The sequence below is a fragment of the Stegostoma tigrinum genome, chromosome 5, assembly GCF_030684315.1.
Source record: "Stegostoma tigrinum isolate sSteTig4 chromosome 5, sSteTig4.hap1, whole genome shotgun sequence".
Lineage (NCBI taxonomy): Eukaryota > Metazoa > Chordata > Chondrichthyes > Orectolobiformes > Stegostomatidae > Stegostoma > Stegostoma tigrinum.
Window position 1 is genome coordinate 22859753 of NC_081358.1, and position 19051 is coordinate 22878803.

A 19051-nucleotide genomic window follows, 5' to 3' on the forward strand; every position below is an offset into this window, starting at 1 on the left:
CTGGTGATGATTGAAGGAGGACTGTTGACTAATATTGTGGTTGTATTCTCTTACTCTTCGATTAACGCCATGCTATGTTTAAGACCCACTCAAGCTACCCAATAGGGCCTGTGTTAAATGTCTCAGATGACAGATAATGATGGTGCAGCAGTCCAAAAAATGTATTTAAGTTCTGGAGAGGTGCCTAAAATCCATTTGTTATTGGTAATGGCCAACTGAGCCAGTTGATATAATGCTGTCGCTTTTGCTTTGATCAGGCAGGGCTGGTCAGCTGGGAACAAAATGGAATTTTCTTAAGGGTTTTCTTGAAAGACACTGCATTGCACTGGCAATGCTATCAGTAGAGCCATATAATCTCAGTAAAGTCATGTCTACAGTGTTTGCATAGTTTGTCCAATGCTTGTGCACAGGCTATAGGAACAAAACAGGAAAATCCCTGGTGAAGGCCATCCCTCAAAAATTTAGTTTCTATTAACTCCATGCAAGATTTAGAAAACCTCATCAGCTTAGTGCATGCAGGAGACATCCTAATCTCACATATCGAGCTAATTTTCACACTCAGATGACTATATTTTAGTGAATGCTAAATTGTAAATGATGTATATTACATTGCTATGCTGATATTAATACAGAAAATAAGCAACTTACTGCAAATGCTGGAATCTGAAATTAAAGACAGAAATACTGGAAATAGTTATCCAGCCAGGCAGCATCTACAGAGAGAAAATCAAGTTAATATTTGAACCTTCTTTCCATAAATAACAATATAATTGATTTGCATCACATATAAACATACTTTTTTTTCCCTTACTGATGAAATGAAAAGTACATGTATATCATATTTTAATCCACATACATAGAATCATAGAATACCAACAGTGTGGAAGCAGGTCATTCGACCCATTGAGTCCACACCGACCTTCCAAAGAGCATCTCATCCAGACCCACTCCTGTCCTCATAAACCTGCATTTCCCATGTCTAATCCACCTAGCCTGCACAACCCTGGATGCTATGGGGAAATTTAGCATGGCCGATCCACTTAACCTGCACATCACACACAGACACAGGGAAAACATGCAGACTCCACACAGGCAATTGCCTGAGGCTGGAATCAAGCCTGGCTCCCCGGTGCTGTGAGGCAGTAAGTGCTAACCACTGAACCACCGTGCTGCACATGTCATTGAGCATGGCGTTAATAGAATCCAAAATATCAGTGCAACATAAGTTGTTGTAGCATCATGAATCAGTTATGATTGTGGTATATCTAGTGTTGCAAATTGTCTGCATATTGTCTAATGTTGTAAACAGATTTTAAGACAGCTGCTCTTAGAAGCAAATACTGAAGCAATATTTTGTGAATTGAATAAATATCTGTGACTTCATCTGTGCAATCAGAGGTGTTTTGTATTTAGTATTCACCAGCAGCTAATATTTACTTACTAAACTCATAGCAATGTAAACGTTTTCCTCTGAATTGGAGACTTGGTCAATTGTTTTTCAAATTTAACATTTTTTAATGCATAGGGTAGTTTCTTTAACTACCTCTTATTCAGAAATTAGATATTTTAATAGTCAGTCAAATTGACTTATTGATGGTTCCTGTGAGCTAAAGGTAATATTAATGGGCTCAGTGCTGAATTCACTATTGTGATACTTGTGCTTAATTGCAACCTTGATAACGATATGACTTTACAGACATTCAAAATATTAATCAGTGTAAAGCGCATTTAATCTTTCATCCCAGAGGTGACCGAGAAGCTATTGAGCAAATAGCCTATGAACTTGCCGAGGATAAAGCAAAAGAAGGAATTGTATATCTTGAAGCTAGATACAGCCCACACTACCTAGCAAATTGCAATGTTCATCCTATTCCATGGGGTCAAACAGAGTAAGTGGACTCAACTACAATCTGAAATGATCATAATGTCTTAATAGAACAAAAAAAATTATTTCTAGTAAAATACTGGATAATGTTGTCAATTTTCTTTCCTGTTGTACAATAAAGCATTGTAAAAGGAATTCAGGTATGATTATTCACTGCTAGTCAATGGAAAGCAATTAACATAGGTCAGTCTAATGCTATGTTGCCTCTAGTTGGTTGTGAATGAAAACAAATTATTTCTAACCTCACACAAAGGCAAAATTTTGAGAAGCTAGAAATCTGAACTGAAAACATGGAATGATTAGGAGGTTAGAAAATATCTGTGGAGAAATATACCTAACATTTCAGTTTGACCAATTTCCATCTTAACTAAATACATTAGAGATGTACCAGGTTTTCAACAAATCAGAACCATGGAAAGGTATTGGGATGGGGTGTGGAATTGTGAAGAGTGGGAGTTGTGTAGACAATGGATGAAAGAACATAGAACATAGAAAAGTACAGCACAGTACAGGCCCTTCGGCCCACGAAGTTGTGCTGTGGATTAAGCCTAATCCAAAAATAAAATAACCTAACCTACATTCCCCTCAATTCACTGCTGTCCATGTGCATGTCCAGCAGTCGCTTAAATGTCACTAATGACTCCGCTTCCACGACTACCACTGGCAAACTATTCCATGCGCTCACAACTCTCTGGGTGAAGAACCTCCCTCTGATGTCTCCTTTATACCTTCCTCCTAACACCTTAAAACTATGACCCCTCATGGCAGTCAACCCTGCCCTGGGGAGAAGTCTCTGGCTATCGACTCTATCCATGCCTCTCATTACCTTGTACACCTCAATCAGGTCACCTCTCTTCCTCCTTCTCTCTAGACAGAAAAGTCTGAGCTCAGTCAACCTCTCCTCGTAAGACAAGCCCTCCAGTCCAGGCGGCATCCTGACAAACCCCCTTTGCACCCTCCCCAAAGCCTCCACATCTTTCCTATAATAGGGCGACCAGAACTGGACACAATATTCCAAGTGTGGTCTCACCAGGGTCTTGTAGAGCTGCAGCAAAACCTCGTGGCTCTTAAACTCGATCCCCCTGTTAATGAAAGCCAAAACACCATATGCTTTCTTAACAACCTTATCCAAAGGGAACAAAGGGAAATAAAAGAGGTCAGTAATTGATGTCAAAAAGGGCTGATGCCCAAGACAAAGAGAATATTAACGGAGCAATAAAATTAATAGGAGATGTGTCTATGGGAAATTTTATTCAGAATAATTAAATTGTTACCAATAGTTACTGTACTAGGTTTTAGAATAAAGGAAGATAAATCAGGTTGGAAGTTGATATTTTCAGAACAGATGGAACAGGGGAGGATTGGAAAGATTCCTTGCAGGAAACTGGAGAGGAGTAGTGAAGCAGGAGGCAGTGGTCTTAGATTGGAAACTGATATGGTTTTCTTTCTCCTTAGCCAAGGTTTCCATTGCGTTGTGGCATGTTCTTTGACCATGTCTATCTCATTATTCACATTTCTGCTGTCATCACTTCCTTCCCTTGATCCGAAAAATACAATATGATTCCCCTTGTCCTCACCATCCACAGAAACAGCCCTTACATTCATCCATTTATCCTCTGCCATCTACGCTACCTTCAACATAATGCTACTATCCTTGTCTTAGCATTCTGAAGGAATTGTTCGTGTTACAAATACCCTAATGACCTCCTCAATCACTGTGAAAACATTTCTACCCATTATCTAGGAGCACCAACAATCCTGCCAGGTAAAACAATGGGAGGAATATCATGCGGGTTTGGAGATGGTTACGAGTTTGCCTGTGTGTTCACAAAACAAACCTTTTCACTGTACCTAAGTACAACTAACTATAATAAATCAAATCAATCAAAATGTACTGACAGCAAAAGTGCTTTGTCTGCATCTGAAAAAGGTGAGAGCCGTAGCAGCAATGAACAGTTATAAAAGCTGTGCACTGGTTTATTGGATTCATCAACTAGTTTCCCAGTTTGTTGCTGGAGTGTGAACCAATATGCCAACTCAAAGTTAAACACATGCGGTGGTATTAAGACAGAGAACGAGAAACCGCATTCATTAAAATCAAGCAACTAGTTACAAAAATGCCAATTCTGAAATGGTGCAACATAAATGATGAAGAAACACTGCAGTATATCTCCAACAGCTGAGGACTTGGATCAACACAAGTACAGCAAGGTGAACCAGTTATTTCTGCTTTCAGACTGCCAACACAAACAGAAAAATATTATGCCTAGATCGAGAAAGTTTGCCCTAGCCATTGTGTCTATTTGTGAACATTTTCATCACTACCTACTGCGAAGAGATTTGAGTTGACCAGAAGCTACTTCAAAGCATTTTCCTCAAGTTTTCTGCACCAGAATTTCTGTAAACAAGGTATCATCTTCATCATCCTGATGTAGGTTTCCGATCCTAAATGTTGACTTTCCTGTTCCTCTGATGCTCCCCGACCTGCTGTGTTCCTTCAGCTCCATGCTGTATTGACTCGGACTTAGAGCATCTGTAGTTCTTGCTATTTAAAAATCTACAACTGTTGCAAGAAGTGGTGGTAAAAGGATGGTCAGAGAGCATCAAGGACACACTTGTTGCTCAAAAAGCAATTGAATTGACAGCACAACATGGAATATTGTACAAAGAAAATAAACTAATGATCCTGAAGAAACTGAAAAAAGGCTGTTGAAAGAAGGCAGAGGCTGTTCATCAACTGCATCCAGCTGATCAGGAGCGGTAAACACACCAGCCCCACAAAATACACATCAACCATTAGACTCAGAGCTCCATGGCAACCCAGCTACAGAAATAGGCAACTGTTACCACAGGAACAACAAATGACACAGGAATGACCCACTCAATAATGAGCTGTAATTAAGAGCCTAATGATGACCATGAACCCATTGCTGATTGTCAGAAAAAAAACTCGTCTGATTCACTAATGTTCTTTAGGGAAGGAAACTGCTATCCTCACTTGTTCTGGCTTATATGTGACTCCAGACCCACAGCAATGTGCTTGACTCTTAACTGCCCTCTGGGCAATTAGGGATGTGCAGGAAATAATAGTCCAGCCAGCAATGCCCACATCCCATGAATGAATTTATTAAAAAAAACCCTTTTTTGTAGAAGTAGCAGATGTTTAGATTAAAGTACAATCGTGTACAAAAGTCTGTTGAAGTCATGTGACTTTACCTCAAGGCATGCACCTTATAAGCAGACATCTTACATTTCACATCCATGAAGTCCTTGTGTTAAACATACTGCTGTGTTGTCCACTTGAACCATAAAAATCTCATCCACCATTGTATTTTAAAAATGCATTTTCAGAATGTGGGTGTTGTTTACAAGCCTAGATTCATTATTAATTGACGCTTATCTCCTGAAGGTGGTGATAAACTGAATGGTCTGCCAGACCACTGCCCAAGATTATAAAGAAAAACCAACAGTAATGCCGTTTGGCCTTTTGAGCTTTTTCCACCATTTGGTAATATCATAGCTGACCTGATTGTTGTCTTAATAGCACTTTTCTGCCTGCCTCCCATGATTCCATTATAAATCAAAAATCCAGTCTTGAATATATTGAATTACTGGCATCCATCATCCTCCACAGAAGATTTCAAAGACTGACAACCCTCTTTGAAAAGAAATACCTTCCCATTTCTGTTTTAAATGGGAGACCTCCTTTAAATTTTACCACTTTATTGTCAATTCTCCTATTAGAGGAAACATTCTGCCAACATTTACCTTGTTGGGCTCCTCAGAAACCTATACATTTCAGTAACGTAACTTGGTCGTGAAAGACATAAAAAAAAAGCTCTGGAGGAAGTACAAAAAGGGAACTGGGAGAGATTGACGAGGCTGGGGCCTGTTTATCAAAAGGGAGAAGACTTAGATGTGGCCTGACAGAGTTGCTTTGAAGAGTATGATTGAGTTCGACTGTATAGTTGTTGGGAAACAAATGATTCTACTTGTAGAAGACTTGTGGGCCTTAAATATATGAAGATACAACTAAATCCAATAGGCAAATAGGGAAAACATTCTGTACTCGGAGTGCTTAGAATGTGAGACTCACAAACACATAAAATGGTTTAGAGAAATAACCTAGAACTTTCTGAAGGAAGCTAGATAAACTCATGTGAGAAAAGGCAATAAACAGATAAGGTGAAAGGCTGTGGTGAGGTAGTTGGAATGGGAAGAGACTGGTACAAAGTACAACCACCCGCATAGCGTGATTGGGCTGAATGGTCTGTTTGTGCTGTAAACTACAGTAATTATATTTGGACTTCATGAGAATCAGACAGAGTTTTGCTTTAGGGCATCAAAAGTAGGACTTATTATAATGTAACAATATATTGAAAACTAGTAACTTTTTAAGTTGTAAAATGTTTATTTTCGATCATTCAATTTAAATATGAAATTTTGTTTCCTAGAGGTAATGTAAGCCCAGATGCAGTTGTCCATCTTGTCAATCAGGGCTTTCTGAGAGGTCAGTGTGACTTTGGAATTAAAGTGAGATCAATTCTCTGTTGCATACGTCACATGGAAGGTAATTTTCTTCAATTATCTTTTTAGATAACGACATTTTTGGAGATATTTAATTTTTTTTGTAGTTTTTAAGTTATGGTTTAAGTGTGGTACTGTAACTGACAAAAAAAACCTCATAAATGTAGTTTGTATTACTTACCAGAAGTTTGTTCGGGAATTTGTCTGACTCTGTGCAATTGCTGTTGCAATAAATGTTCAAGTATCTGGGATACAATCACCTACTTCCTCAGCAATAAACAGATGCCATACTAAGACGTTTAGCAATGGGACAGATTGTACTTATTCAAATGTATGCTTCGGGATGCTGTTAAATTTATCTTGTATTCTTTTGAGTCAGCCATTTGAAGAACAGTGAATTGAAGTTCTTTGTGAAAGTTCCACGTCAATTACAGAAAAGTAAATATTATTCACTGTTTGTGATTCCTGGCCAGGAATAATACAAGTTGTGCTGTCCCTTCCTGTGACACAGCAGGCAGGAATTTGATGGGGCAGAGTATGGGACGCTCCATCTAATCAGTGGCCTGCTTTGGAAGGTTAATATATTCCTGCCTCCTTTCTAACAGGCTAAATGTCTCTTGCCTAATAGCAGTATAAATAAAGAACTAAGTAATTGCTGATAGCACTGTTGTAGGCTGAAATGAGCCAGAGGTTGACAATTACACTTACTGTCAATACTACTGTCATAATGGGCGGCACGGTGTGTTCCAGCCTTGGGCGACTGTCACTGTGGTGTTTTCACATTCTCCCTGTGTCTGCGTGGGTTTCCTCCAGATGCTCCGGTTTCCTCCCACAGTCCAAAGATGTGCAGACTAGGTGGATCGGCCATGCTAAATTGCCCGTAGTGTTCAGGGGTGTGTGGGTTAAAGGGGGATGGGTCTGGGTGGGTTGCTTCAAGGGGCGGTGTGGACTTGTTGGGCCGAAGGGCCTGTTTCCACACAGTGGGGAATCTCATCTAATATTGGTGCGACCCATGCTGCATCCAGTGCAGTCAACTGTTACTTCATATCTTATACAGTGAATTAAACTGCCTGAAGACTAACGTCAATGATGATGGAAACCTCATGAGTTGGCAAAGATATATCATTCACTTGATGTTGAAACTGGTTGCCAACAATTTAGTTTTTACTTTTGCACTCATGTGCAGGGTTACACCTTTATTGAGGATGAAAATATTTAAGGAGTCTCTTCCTCCCATTAATTGTTTATTTTCTGAAGGGTACTTGTTGTATTTTGCCAAGCATGTGTAAGAAGGATCAAATCAAATGCTTTGAGGTCATCATTTCCTGCAAAGGATCCTGTTCCAGCTCAGGACTTTTATTTAATTAGTCAAGGAAAGTCAGTGTTCATTTCATAGAATCCCTACAGTGTGGAAGCAGGCCATTGAGCCCATCAAGTCTGCACTGACCCTCCAAAGAACATCCTATCCAGACCCATCTCCCTACTCTATAACTCTGTGTTACCCGTGGTTAATCCACTTAGCCTGCACATCCCTGAACACTGTGGGCAATCTAGCATGATGAATCCAACACGTCTTTGGACTGTGGGAGGAAGCCAGAGCACCCAGACAAAACCCATGCAGACATGGGGAGAACATGCAAGTTCCACACAGATATCCACCCGAGGCAGGAATTGAACCCAGGTCCTTGGTGCTGTGAAACAGCAACATTAACTGCTGAGCCACTGTGCTGCCCAACCAGGCAGCAACGAGGGACAAAGGCACCTTAACCAATATAGCAGTAGCTGCATATCGTCCTTATGTCTGGCATGTTGACTCACTACGAAATCAGTATGTTGTGTACCTGTATAGCACTCAAACTGGGGGAAAGAATAATTCATTATGTAGAACTTAATTTTCTTTTTCTGTCTCTCCAGCATGGTCTCTTGAAACTGTTGAACTTTGTAAGAAGTATCGAAATGATGGTGTTGTGGGAATTGACCTAGCAGGAGATGAACTGATGAACGCTGAATCCCATCCAGCCCATGTGCAAGCTTATGAAGTAGGATATGTGTGCAGATTATACGTTGCATTCGGAATTTGAATTTCCCCAATTACTGAAAAACAATCTCACATCTCAATTTAATTTATAGTCACAGTGCATATTATATAAATATATATATATATATATATATTATATACACAAGTATTAAGCACCGGACCACCTGGTTTATTTTACAATAAACTGGACCCGAAATGTTAACTCTGATATTTTCCTTCACAGATGCTGCCAGACCTGCTGAGTTTTTCCAGCAACTTCTATTTTTGCTAAGCATTTGTTATTTATTTATCCACGAAGAATTCTATTCCATGTACCAAAATGTGAAGAGTGAAGGAACATAATGCTTGTACATCATATACTACCCTTACTCCCTTAAAAGAGAGAAGAGAAATGGTAAAAACATCCTTAAACTCCCAAGGAATCTTAAAACTCTCCGTACTTGAAGGAAGTATTGATTAGACTTCATCCAGTAATTTGGTAGTTACATGGGTACAATCACCCACAAGTGCTTGCTGCTTAATTAAGAGCTGCATCCTGTTTGGTTATCTTGGAGCTTTTGTGCTCCTGAGATGCTGCTGGGCCTGCTGTGTTCATCCAGCCTCACATTTTATTATCCTGTTTGGTGGGTTCCTTTGTCATTGTCCAATAAGGACAAAATGAATGTGGAGAAGAGGAAATTCCTTACAATTGCGCCTAAGGCCCTGATATTAAACGTGGGGAGATGGCGCAGATGAAGCACTCCAGGTCTTATCCAAATCCCTCGGAAAGTTACCATCGAAATTACCTCCACAATCCTTTCAGACTATGCATCCCAGGTCGTGATTCAATATGTCTCAAAGGTTTTCCTCATGCAGCCTTTGATTCTTTTCTCAATCACTGCAAAATCAGTGTCCTCTACTTCTCAATCCCTTCACCAACGGCAGTAGTTTCTGTCTGTAAGAGGTAGGCAAAATCACGTGGAAGACAGGTGCAAGTGGAATGTGCAAATGTGATTGGTAAAATGTGTACAATATATAACATGATTCAGTTTAGCAATTTGGGATATTTATTTTGTTTTGGCCTTTCTTTTTGTGCTATGGCCAGGTGGACTTTGTGACAGTCAGTAAGGAAAGTAAGTGGTGAGACTGCCAGCAAATCATAGTTTGGGATTATGTTGACTGGAATCATCGTTGATTAGTTGTTCATGGACAGCCAAGCAAGAATGGCAGATAACAAGGTGTAGAGCTGGATGAACACAGCAGGCCAAGCAGCATCAGAGGAACAGGAAAGCTGACATTTCGAGTCTTGACCCAGGTCTAGACCCAAAACGTCAGCTTTCCTGCTCCTCTGATTAGAGAATAGGAATCCCACAGTGGATAACCCACCTTTTAAATCTTTAAAGCCTACCCACCATCTGCAAGGCACAAGTCAACAATGATGCTCACTTGCCTGGATGAGTGCATCTTCAACAACACTCAATAAGATTGACACTATCCAGGATGAAGCAGCATACTCAATTGGCATCACGTCCATTGCCTCTAACACAGAAGCTCACTAGCAGCAGTGTGTACCATCTACAAAATAGACAGCAGGAATTCACCAAGACTCAATCAACAGCAGCTTTTAAACCCACAGCCACTTCCATCTAGAATGACAAAGGCAGCAGCTCCATGGAACACCCCTCTGCAAGACTCTTCTAGCCATTCACCATCCAAACTTGGAAATGCATCGCTATTCCTTCAGTATCAAAATCCTGGAATTCTCTTCCTAACAGAATTGTGTAGGTGTCCCTGCAACACATAGACTGTAGCAACTCACGAAGGCTGTTCATCATCACTTTGTGAAGAGCATTTAGCCATGGACACTGAATAATGGCCAAGCCAGTGACACCCAAACCTCATGAATGAATAGATAAGACAGATTGTCCAATAATCCACAGCTCTCTATTGCATGGCTTCCTCCCAGGTGCAGGTCAAAATCTCAATCTGAATCCTTCCCCAGCCATGGGTAGCCAGATTTTAAGTTGATAGGCTCAAGATTGAATTTTCTGTTCGTAATGGGGAAGGGTGGGGGATGGACTCTGAATCCTCATAAAATCCAGTTAATAATACCTGCAAACAGACATGCAGTGGCTGGATATCTCTGAAGTTGTATGGGTTCAGTATTAAAGACATACTGGATGTGCTCAGTGCCTCTGAAGCCAGTCCAAATATAATTAAGTGCAATCAGAACAGGAAATCACAATATGGAAACAAATAATTTTGGGTGATTTTTTTGGATGTCCCTTCAGGTGGCTGTTAAGTGTGGGATCCATCGTACGGTTCACGCTGGGGAAGCTGGACCACCACTAGTGGTGCGTGAGGTAAGGGATTTTTTTCTTGGTCATGGTGATCATATATAGTGATTCGTCAAAATACATAGCCTTGTTTTAATTGAATGTGAATTCTTTCTGTGGTCGTAGTTTGATGAGTATTATTACAGTGCCCTCACAGAAAGGTGCATGCAACATGGAATGGAGACTTGACCCACACAAAAATAATACTTAATTGTCTTTTGTTTTACCTGTCAGTTAAATGATTTTAGTAAGGCAAGTGAATTGGTGAATGGACATAGAGTATTAGAATTGTGGATGCATTCAATGTAATGTAGGTAGTTACAATGATATCTGTGAGAGCTTTGTGGCACAGGGGTAGCGTCCCTACCTCTGGATTGTGGAGGCTTGCATTCAAGTCCTATATGCTCCAGAGGTGTGTAATAACATACATGAACAGGTTGATTAGGAAATAAATGCAACACTTTTCTAGAAGGAGGTACCTTTATCCACATGGGACTCTTTCCATGTAAAGCATCTTTTTGAGCAGTAGCCTAATGGTGAAGTTACCCATTGAAGTTCAGGTATAGAGACCCTGACCACTGCTGTGCTGCAGCATTACATACCAGCTATTTACTGGGCAAGAAAACAGTGGGGAGAACGAAATGAGGAGGTCTGGACTGCCCTGTCCCTGAGCTTTCCAGATTTACCCCCTGGCACCATGCCAGGAGCAATGCTCCTATGTTCCAGTGCTCCAATGCGACAACAATGTTCCTCTCAGACTCCATTAATCAGGGGACTCCAGAACTTTACAGTGAAGTGAGCTGACTCTTAAATTTAACTCAATTAGGTATGAGTGGGGAATTAGTTCAGGAATGGCTCCATTGGCTTTGTGTACTTACTCTAACATTTCTTGAATTTATCCACGGGGTGTAAGAAATGTCCATTCGACATGACAGGCATTTTTAAAGGAAATAAACTTGGCAGCAATGCATTTATTTAATCAGGAAACCAGTTTGATACATGTCCTTAGTTGGATGCCTGGATGGAGGCAATGGGCTGATTGCTGCCTGCAAAATATTGTCTAAACCTTGGGAAACATTGTAATTGACTGGGTCATTGTGCCGAATCAGCCAAAACAGAAATATCAGCCACAATTAGACCTATCAATTTGAAGGCACAATTCTCTTTATGAAACCCTGCTCATCTACTCCATCCAGAACCTGATTACACTGCAGACTGCTTTTTAATCAGGAAAGTAAAAAGATAGTGGTAGCTATGGTAAACCATGACCATACTTTGTGTTTAGGGCTCTGCTACACAGATGTTGCTCAACCTTTCTTCCAGTGCCTTCCACATTCTGTCAACCTTTCAGTATTTTCATCTTCCACTGTTATTTTTTGTAATGGTTTATAACTGCTCTGGTCAAATATTCAGCTTTTATTTCTCTCATTATGTCTTCCTTATGACAGACCATTATTCCTCCTGCCATTTAATCAGCTTCTGATTTCCACCTAATCAGAAACCACTCTTTGTATCCTGTTCACTTGTAAACTTACCAACTTATAACAAAAATCTATTGATCTGAATCGCTAACCTTTCCTTCCTCTTTCCACAGATGCTGCCTGACCTGCTGAGTATACGCTGTATTTTCTGCTACTTGTACCACTCCCTCTTTTTCCTGGCTTTCGTGCAACTATTTTTCCTTCCCAGCAGCATTTTTTTTATTGCCTGTCTCTTCTCAGGTTTGTCCTGCTACCTATTGTTAGCTCTGTTTGAAACTAAGTGGATAGTTTAGAGATATACAGTACTTGTTTTCAGGCCTTTATTTCTAGTTTCTTTCGACACATCAAAAGTTGAAACTAGACTGAAAATATGCAAATTTAAAATGGATGAGAAATGGGGCAGGGGCTGGGCAGACAGCAATAATATATTTGTGTGGGACACAAGAAGGGGATGGGTAAGTTCTGTACTTCGCGCGAAATATCCTACTCGTGTTTGTGAAAAAAGGCTGAGCTGTATCACTACCCATATCTGCAGAGTGGGCCGAATAGCCTAGAATATAGAATTGGTTCACTAGTATGCCTCTCAGTTACTGAATGCAAATGTGAGTGAAAGCAAGGATGAGGACCTAAGGAGGCTGAGAATAACCTTCAAAATGGGAAATCTTGAATAACAACTTCTCAGTTTGGGGATTTAAATTGTAGTCGTGGGGGAAAAAATGTATGACTAAGAGCAATTTCATTGTTTACTTTCACTAAAATTGACACTGAGTTGCACCTTTACAATAAGCGGGTGATTTAAAATAACATATCTAACATAGAAAACAGAAGCAGGAGTAGGATATTTGGCCAGTGAAGTTTGCTTGGCCATTCAGTATAATCATGGACAATTTGTGTTCCTTGTTCCTGCTTTCCTCCCATACCCTTTGATTCTTCAGCCCTGAGAGCTGTACCTAACTGCTTCTTTTAAACATTCAGTGCTTTGGCTTTAACTGCTTTCGGTAGCAGGGAATCCATAAGCCCAAAGCTCTTTGGATGAAGAATTCTCAGTCCTAAATGGCCAAAGCTTTTTCTAGTCTGACTCCGCAGTCATTGGGAGCTTCCTTCCTGCATCTACCTTGTTAGAATTTTAGGTTTCTGTGAGATGCCTGCTCATTCTTCTAAATTCCAGTCCAACCCATCCAATCTCTCTTCAAATGTCAGTCCTGCCATTCCAAAATAAATCTGAGAAACTTGTTTTTGCACTCTCTCCATAGCCAGAATGTTCTTCCTCAGATAAAGACACCAAAACCGTACACAATACTCCAGCTGTGATCTCATCAAGGCCCTGTATGATTGCAGCAAGCCATCCCTACTCCAAAATTCAAATCCTCTTGCAATGAAAGCCAATGTGCCATTTATCTTCTTCACTGCCTGCTGCACCTGCATGCTTACTTTCAAGTCCCCTGGTCTCATTGCATGATCCCCTTTCCTACTGTCTCTATTCAGACAATAACGTGCCTTCCTGCTTTTGCCACCAAAGTGGATAACCTCATATTTACCCACAGTGTACTTCATCTGCTGTGCATTTGCCCTCTCACTCAAGTTGTTCAAACAACATTGAAGCATCTCTGCATCTGGCTGCCACCCCTCTTTGAGTCATCTGCAAATGTAAACATATTAGATGTAATTCCCCCATCTAAATCATTAATACACATTGTGAATAGCTGGGGTTGAAGCACAGATCCTTGTGGAACCCCACTGGTCACTGGCTGCCACACAGAAAATGACTTATTTTTTCCTACTCTTTATTTCCCGTCTTCCAGCCAGTTTTCTATTCACATTAGTACACCAACACCAAATCCCATATGATGCAATTTTACATACTAATTTCAGTGGGACCTTATTGAACTCCATCTGAAAATCTATGTAAACCACATCCACTGGCTCACCTGATCAACTGTACTCATTATTTCCTCGAAGAAGTCCAGTAGATTTGTCAAGCATGATTTCCCTTTCGTAAATCCAATCTGACTCTGTCCAATCCTGTCACTGTTTTCCAAATGCTGTGCTGTTAAATAATTTATAATGGCCTCTAGCATTTTCCCACTGCCAATGTGAAGCTAATCAGTCTGTAATTCTCTCTTCACTCAATCTGAAGTTTTTTTTTTAATGGAGTTATATTAGCTACCCTCCAATCCATAGAAAATGCTCCAGAGTCACAGAATCTTGAAAGATAACACCAATGCCCAATCTATTTCTGGAGCTACTTCCCTAACTACTCTGAAATGCAGATTACCAGGCCCTAGGGATTTGTCAGCCCTCAATCCCATCAATTTTCCCAGCACCATTTCTGTACTAATACTGATTTTCTTCAGTTCCTCTCTCTCACTAGACCCTGTGTTCTCAACATTTTCAGGACATTCTTTGTGCCCTCCTTTGTGAGGACAAAAGTAAAATTTGTATTTAATTCGTCTACCATCTATTTGTTCCCCATTATAACTCGCCCTGTTTCTGATTGTGAAGGATCTACATTTGTCTCCACTAATATTTTTCTCTTCACATACCTGTAGAAGCTTTTACCATCAGTCTATATATTTCTTGCAAGCTTATACCCATGCCCTATTGTTCCCGTCTCAATCAATCCCTTTGTCTTCCTTTGCTGAAATCTCAATTGCCACCAATCTTGAGGTCGGCTACTTTTTTTGGCCAATTTGTATATATCTTCCTTGGATTTAATACTTCCTTTAATTCCCCTTGTTAGTGATGGCCTGGCTCTCTTTCCCATTTTATTTTCATGCCAGACAAGAAAGGAATATTATTGCAGTTTCTCCATGCAATCTGTAAATGTTTACCATTGCCGATCTCTTTTAAATAACGCTCCCCAATTCATCATAGCTAGCCCACACTGAGTGCCTAGTAGATTTAGAAATACTAAATATTCATCTCTTTATGATTCAAAGTGGTCATCTTAAAGAGTAATACTAGTTAATCTTTATAAATCTATTACTTTGATAGGCTCTGGAAATTTTAAAGTCTGAAAGAATTGGCCATGGATATGCAATTGTTAATGATCCTGTACTCTATAAGGAGATATTACAGAAGAAAATCCACATCGAGGTAAATATAATACTTTAGTAAATGAAAAATACAATAAATCCTATAGCTGTATTTGAAAGAATGTTTTTATTTTCATATTTATAAAAGGTATGTCCCCACTCAAGTGTTCTCACAGGAGCATGTGATCCTGATTTCACAAAACATCCAGTTGTCACGTAAGTTCTTTTTACATTCCAATTATATTTGATGTTATGTAGCATTTCTTAATGATATTCAAAGGTTTTGCGACGGGCAAGGGCTTACTTATTTTCCGATTGGTATGAATAAATAAAGAACAAGTTTACTAAAAGGTGTGGTTCTTGAGAACAGGCGGAAATAATCTAATTCCCATATCTAAGGAGGTGACAGAACACATCCAGGAAATTATAGTCATCTTACTATTTGTGTAGGAAAGAAAATAGGGAAAAATCTGAATGTAACAGATTCAAAGTACAATATCTTGTTTGACCAACTTTAATTTTTTCTGAGGAGGTAGCATTGACAATGTAATTTATGTGGATTTTCAAAAGGCCTTTGAAAATGTAGCCTACAGATAAAGTGAGGGAATATGAAGTCAGGGACAAATGGAAGAATAGATTGCTAACTGGCATCAAGACAGATAGGAGAGAGTGGGGAATGTTATTCAGGAATAGCTATTCAGAATGGCAGAGGTGGTAAGCAGTGTTCCACAAAATCAGCACTGAATCCACAGCAGTTCACAATTTACATTTGCAATTAGGAGTTTGGAATTAAAACCACAGTTTCTGAACTTTTAAACAATTAAAGTATTGTGTGTATTTCTGGTCACCATATCGTTAGAAAGACATAGGGAATAAAAGACAAAGCAGAGAAGATTTACTAGAACAATACTGAAAATGCATGAGTGAAAAGGATTAATAGAATGAGTGTTTGCTGTCTTGAATCTAATGGCTGAAGGGTGACCTGCAGAATTATGAAAGGCTTTGACAGAACGGATAAGGGGAAGAGCATAACTTGATGCCATTATTGTAATTCATATAGAGAATTCAGAAAAAACTCGTTTGCCCAAAGAGTTATAAGAATGTAAAACTCATTGCCATCGAATTGAATTGAATTGAATTTGCTTTATTGTCACATGTACTCAAATGAATTCAGTGAAAAGTTGCTAAGTTGTTACTTAAAGGCGCCATCTTGGGTACAAAGGTACGGAGGTACAGCTTCTGATTGGGAGTGGTTAAAGTAAATAATAAAGGCATTGAGGGGAAATTGCACAAGCTTTTGACGGAGAAGGGAATGGATGGTGACAATGATAGATTTAGATGAGAAAATTTGCAGCAGGCTTGTTGGAGTGTCATCATTGACATGGACTGTTTGATGGTGAATGTTCTGTTTCTGTGTCATAAATGTTACACAATCGTATGTAAAACTGCCAGATAAGCTGTAACAAGAGAATTTTAACAGTCTGCATTGGAACTGCTAATTGATGCACCCAGTTTAAAAACTTGAGTAACAAATTAAATGCAAGTTTGCTCACTAACCTCTCAATGATAGCTCCAGGCAGAGGAAATGGCAGTGGAACATATAAAGAAACAGAACATTGACCTAGAGAAGGTGCAGATGGGAAAAGCAGATTCATTACTGAATCATTTTGTCATTTGGTCTCTCCTTCGATCCATATTATCCCAGGTCTCTCTTCTGCTCTTCCCACTGCTTCTTTCCTATTTTTCCTGCCTCGTGCGCTTGCATTTTGCTTAAGTTTTCACAGTTCTGACAGAAGGTCACCTTGGGTTGAAGCAAGTCTTTCTAATCCCACAGTTGATGTTTGACCTGCTGAGCATTTTTAGTCTTTTCTGTTCTTCTTTCACATTTTCAGCATTTGCAGCTGCTTTTGGAAGAGTTTTGCATGTGTTATTTACTTTAAATGTCATGGGAAATAATATTCAATCTAATGTCTGTTTATAACATTAAAATATTTGTTCCTTCCCATTTCATATGGACAGAAATATCAAAATAGTCAGCCCAGCTCATTCACATTATCAAGCTGCCAACCAAGCTGACAGATGTTTGTTATTGTCTTTATATATTGGTACGGCTACTTTCTAGCTTGGCTCTTAAACCTCTTTTCAATGTAACCTACTTTTCTCAATTCAATGTGACCACAAATGCTATATTCTTACTCTTTTTTGGATTACATGCTTTTCTCATTTCAGGATTCTGTTTTCATATTTTTGGAATGCTAGAATCTGGTGTTCCTCATGGGAAGCTAAATTTACAGGGAGCACAGCTCAGAAAATCATGACTGTGAAATGACTGATCTTCTATCTAATTACATACTGAAAATTACAAGCTTTTCACTCACACCTTCCCGAAAAACGCTTCACATGAGAGAGATTTCCCTCTGGAAATGGTAGATCAAACCATATCACACAATTTTGAAAGTGGGAAAACTCCCCAATGTTAGGAGGAGTGGGAAAACTTCTCAACTCCTCAGGCGAAACCTCTGCAACGCTACTACTAGACTAAATGGCTCCCTTTAATCATGTCTCCTCTACATGAGTTGACCGAATAAACAAAGAACAACTTCATCTGTTGCTTAAATTAGTCTTGGTCATAGCCCTGAAACTGGAGCCAGTCCATTTTTGACAGAAGGTAGGAAACACTTTTTCACACATAGGGTGATAGAACCACAAAACAATAGAGTGGTCATCAAAGATTCATCTCAAGCCTGAGATCTAGTCGAGGTCTTTAAGCTATATGGAGTTAGGGTAGATGGCAGGAGCTGGGACATTGATCAGCTGTCACACAAAGCACAACACTACTATTCTGAAACCCATAGGATCGTAAAGTAACATATATACAGAGACATTGTCAAGTAATATTCTAGAACAGTGCCATCCAAATGTAGTAGCCCACAAATCGATGAACTCGGGTTTGCTAATGAATAATTAATGGACTCATCACAGTTAATGAACAGAGTGGCATTTATTTTACAGATTCAAGAAAGATAAAGCCAACTTTTCACTCAATACAGATGATCCATTGGTTTTTGGTTCAACAGTTCACACTGATTATAACATAGCTGCAGACCACATGAACTTCACAGAAAGAGAGTTCATGGAAATGGTAAGTGAGAAACTAGTGTGACATTCTACTTTGTGTTAATTTTAATCATTGCCTATTTGTAGGCTCACTACTTGACTCATGGGAATATAAAATCAAAAATAATAAACAGGAGATAATTTAGAGATAGTAGGAATCAGGAACCAATCAGGAGATAATTTAGCTGTGTTGCCTACCAGGTGGTGCAGAATGACACTCATGGGTTAAATTGCCCTTAGCAGGCATGGTGGGTCATGGAAGCCTGTCTCTTTACCTTGCCCCATGCCTGATGAGAAGTGGTGCCCCTGAAGCTGTATAACCACTGTCATTCTCTAACTGAGAGAGAGAGAGAGCACGAGATACCTGAGGTATAATTAGGTCAATGAAAATCAGACATGCAGTCAACATTGATTGTCAGATACGATTTAAAATAAAACAAAGAGAAGAATGCACTCAAAAGGCGACATATCATGGGGAATTCTATTGAAAGCTTTTTTTCATTGACCACTCATTATGTGGTTTATCATGTGGCCATTCAGGTCTTGTCCTCATTACAATCTTGATTCAAACATGGACAAAAAATTAAATTCAGGTGAGATTTAGATTTAGATTTTATTGTCACATGTATTCAAGTACAGGAATACAGTGAAAA

General features: G+C 39.5%; 1 protein-coding gene across 4 annotated transcripts in view; it reads left to right on the forward strand.

Annotated features, from left to right (window-relative positions):
• LOC125452124 (adenosine deaminase-like) overlaps nt 1-19051 on the forward strand; it is a 46110-nt gene that overhangs the window by 25028 nt on the left and 2031 nt on the right. For all 4 annotated transcript variants that reach the window (XM_048530146.2, XM_048530148.2, XM_048530147.2 and 1 more), the window contains 7 exons: nt 1746-1889; nt 6340-6455; nt 8327-8451; nt 10721-10792; nt 15241-15342; nt 15430-15497; nt 18294-18423. In XM_048530146.2, coding sequence (XP_048386103.1) covers nt 1746-1889; nt 6340-6455; nt 8327-8451; nt 10721-10792; nt 15241-15342; nt 15430-15497; nt 18294-18423 — 757 coding nt within the window. The remainder of the gene's footprint in view (nt 1-1745; nt 1890-6339; nt 6456-8326; nt 8452-10720; nt 10793-15240; nt 15343-15429; nt 15498-18293; nt 18424-19051) is intronic.